The sequence below is a fragment of the Borostomias antarcticus genome (genome assembly GCF_949987555.1).
Source record: "Borostomias antarcticus genome assembly, chromosome: 20".
NCBI classification, from domain to species: domain Eukaryota; kingdom Metazoa; phylum Chordata; class Actinopteri; order Stomiiformes; family Stomiidae; genus Borostomias; species Borostomias antarcticus.
Window position 1 is genome coordinate 19,680,661 of NC_140253.1, and position 2,524 is coordinate 19,683,184.

At 44.6% G+C, this 2,524-nt stretch overlaps 1 protein-coding gene across 1 annotated transcript in view; it reads right to left on the reverse strand.

Moving 5' to 3' along the window:
- Window positions 1–354: 354 nt before the first annotated feature.
- The window catches only part of LOC311322632 (F-box only protein 41-like), a gene marked incomplete at both ends in the record, with an annotated part of 12,771 nt that continues 10,601 nt past the window's right edge, over window positions 355–2,524 (reverse strand). Inside the window, 2 exons of the mRNA XM_084454711.1 lie at window positions 355–510; window positions 617–746. Of these exons, the coding sequence (XP_084310837.1) occupies window positions 355–510; window positions 617–746 (286 nt within the window). The remainder of the gene's footprint in view (window positions 511–616; window positions 747–2,524) is intronic.

The following is a 2,524-nucleotide window of genomic DNA, read 5'->3' on the forward strand; positions in this document are numbered from 1 at the left end:
TGTGTGTGTGTGTGTCAAAGACAAAACACCAGTGCTGCTCTCAGAGCGGTGTTATCTGCACTGCAGAACGTCCCTGGATCTGACGTATTACTCATATTCATGTAGGCTTTACTTTGAGGTTAATATTATTCACATTTATGTTATATTGTTTAGTCACGAACTTGGGAGCTAATAAGCAACTGTTGCATAATATTGCAAAAAAAATAAAATCTACTGAACTCTTGAACTATTTATAGTCTCTGCTCATTGATTCAATCCTTAATAGCATAAAATCATAATAAAATAAACAATATGTTAATTGCAAAAGCTGAAGGTTTATTTAAATTCCTCCTTCATAGCAGCCAATGGTGGCAATTATCGACGGCGGTAGCCCTTCCCCCTGCCCCCACGGCGACGGCAGCTGAGGCTGGGCTCCCGGAGGATCAGCAGGGCAGAGGAAGAGGAAGAGCGATCAGCCTCTTCCAGAAGGGCTGCCTTCCTCCTCTCCTCCTTTATTGCGTTCCTCATTCGCTAAGGAAGAAAAAAAAAACAGAGCATAAACACTTGGCAAGTACACCGTTGCTTAACCTGCCCCTCATGTTTCCTTACGATCGCCATTGCGTAATACCATGCCTACCTTGGACATCTTCTTGTTCTTCTTTCTGATAGGACCACTCAGCCACGACAGGGCTCTGGTGAACCCTAACAGCATCTTTGCAGGCCAGTCTTTGAATATGGAGTTTGCATGGAGTTCCAGCACCACAGCACTGGCCCACAGTGCCAGACACAGAATGAACAGAACACAAGAGGTCCCAGCCGTCATTTCACTGTTCTGGAGTCTGACTCTTGTTCTTGTTCTTATTCTTAAGCCAGACTGGGTGTTCACATCTTCATGTTGGCTGAGGGTCTCATGTTGGCTGAGGGTCTCAGGTTTGAGGGTCTCAGGTTGGGTGAGGGTCTCAGTTTGTCTGAGGGTCTCAGGTTTGAGGGTCTCAGGTTTGAGGGTCTCAGGTTGTTTGAGGGTCTCAGGTTGGGTGAGGGTCTCAGGTTTGAGGGTCTCAGATTGGCTGAGGGTCTCAGGTTGGCTGAGGGTCTCAGGTTTGAGGGTCTCAGGTTGGCTGAGGGTCTCAGGTTTGAGGGTCTCAGGTTGGGTGAGGGTCTCAGGTTTGAGGGTCTCAGTTTGTTTGAGGGTCTCAGGTTGTTTGAGGGTCTCAGTTTGTCTGAGGGTCTCAGTTTGTTTGAGGGTCTCAGGTTGGCTGAGGATCTCAGGTTGTTTGAGGATCTCAGGTTGGCAGAGGGTCTCGAGAGCATCTTGTGGTTGTAGCTGGTTGTTTGGTGCTGTTGTCGCCATCTTGGTTGCGCTGCTTACGTCGTCAGAGAATGAGATGTTTGCTAACTGTAGGCTGAAGCTGTCCAGGGTGGCAGAAAACTGTCCAGTCACGACAGCTGGCAGGCCTATAAGGCTGTTCAGAACATTCTCGAGGTCTGGAGGCTTGCGCAATGCGGATGCTATTAGCAGAGCCGCTGTAAAGATCAACTTGAGTTTTTGAAAATCCATTGTGTAGGTACTGCTAAAAAAAGAAGTGGCCTCATACTGGAGAGCTTGTTAAGTTGTGAGTCCTTCAGAATGTTCCCAGGGTGCAATGGAATTCCAAAATGAATCTATATTGTATGACATCATAATGCATTCACTGTTTGTTCTGAGCATTCCAAACCCCTACCAGCTCATGGGCAAAACATTAAGGAAGTTAAATCAAGCACAGCTGCTGACATACTGTACATCACTGCTGCTGCTTATAAGCAGCTAAATGTAGGTTTGACAAAGCTGGCATTAATTGATCGGCTAATCGTTGCTACTGTAGTTTTGTGACATCTCATTAACACCGCTTACAGCCAAGCACAACTGTGTGTAAATTAACATTCTCTGTTTTTATTTTCTTGATTTTGATTATTTTATTTCCATAAATCATTTTTTCAACCAAATTTCAAATATCAAACTGCAGTTTTATAAAGAAGACTCTTCTTTACTTAATCAAAACAACCGAACTGCAGCCTCTTTAAATATAATCAGTTTAGCTACTGTACTGTAGCTAGAGTACACAATACCTACTGTAGTCATCTAGTGTTCAGCTTGTTTCTTGACTCTGCCAGCTTAGCTACTGTACAGTAGATACGTTAGTAACCTTTGATCATTTGAGATGCCCTCTTGCTTGCATGGGAGATTCTGCATGTTTTATTTGCATGTCCCGCACTCACAGTCTAAGTTTGTTGTCCAGAGGACACACTTCAGGGACAAAAACTCAAGAGCTTGGGAGCACGGCAGTAAGGATATTGAGAGACATCCATACGCTGTGAACAATAATCAATATTTTGAGCTGTAAACAAACGCATAACACATCGTTGTTTATCCAGTTTCATATGACCATCCGCTATGAATGAGCAGTGGGCTCATAGGCCAGGATTCTCCAAAACTCTAAAACACACCCCCAAGCCTACTTGACCTCACAGACTGACCTAGGGGCTTGGTTTTATCATACAGTACAGG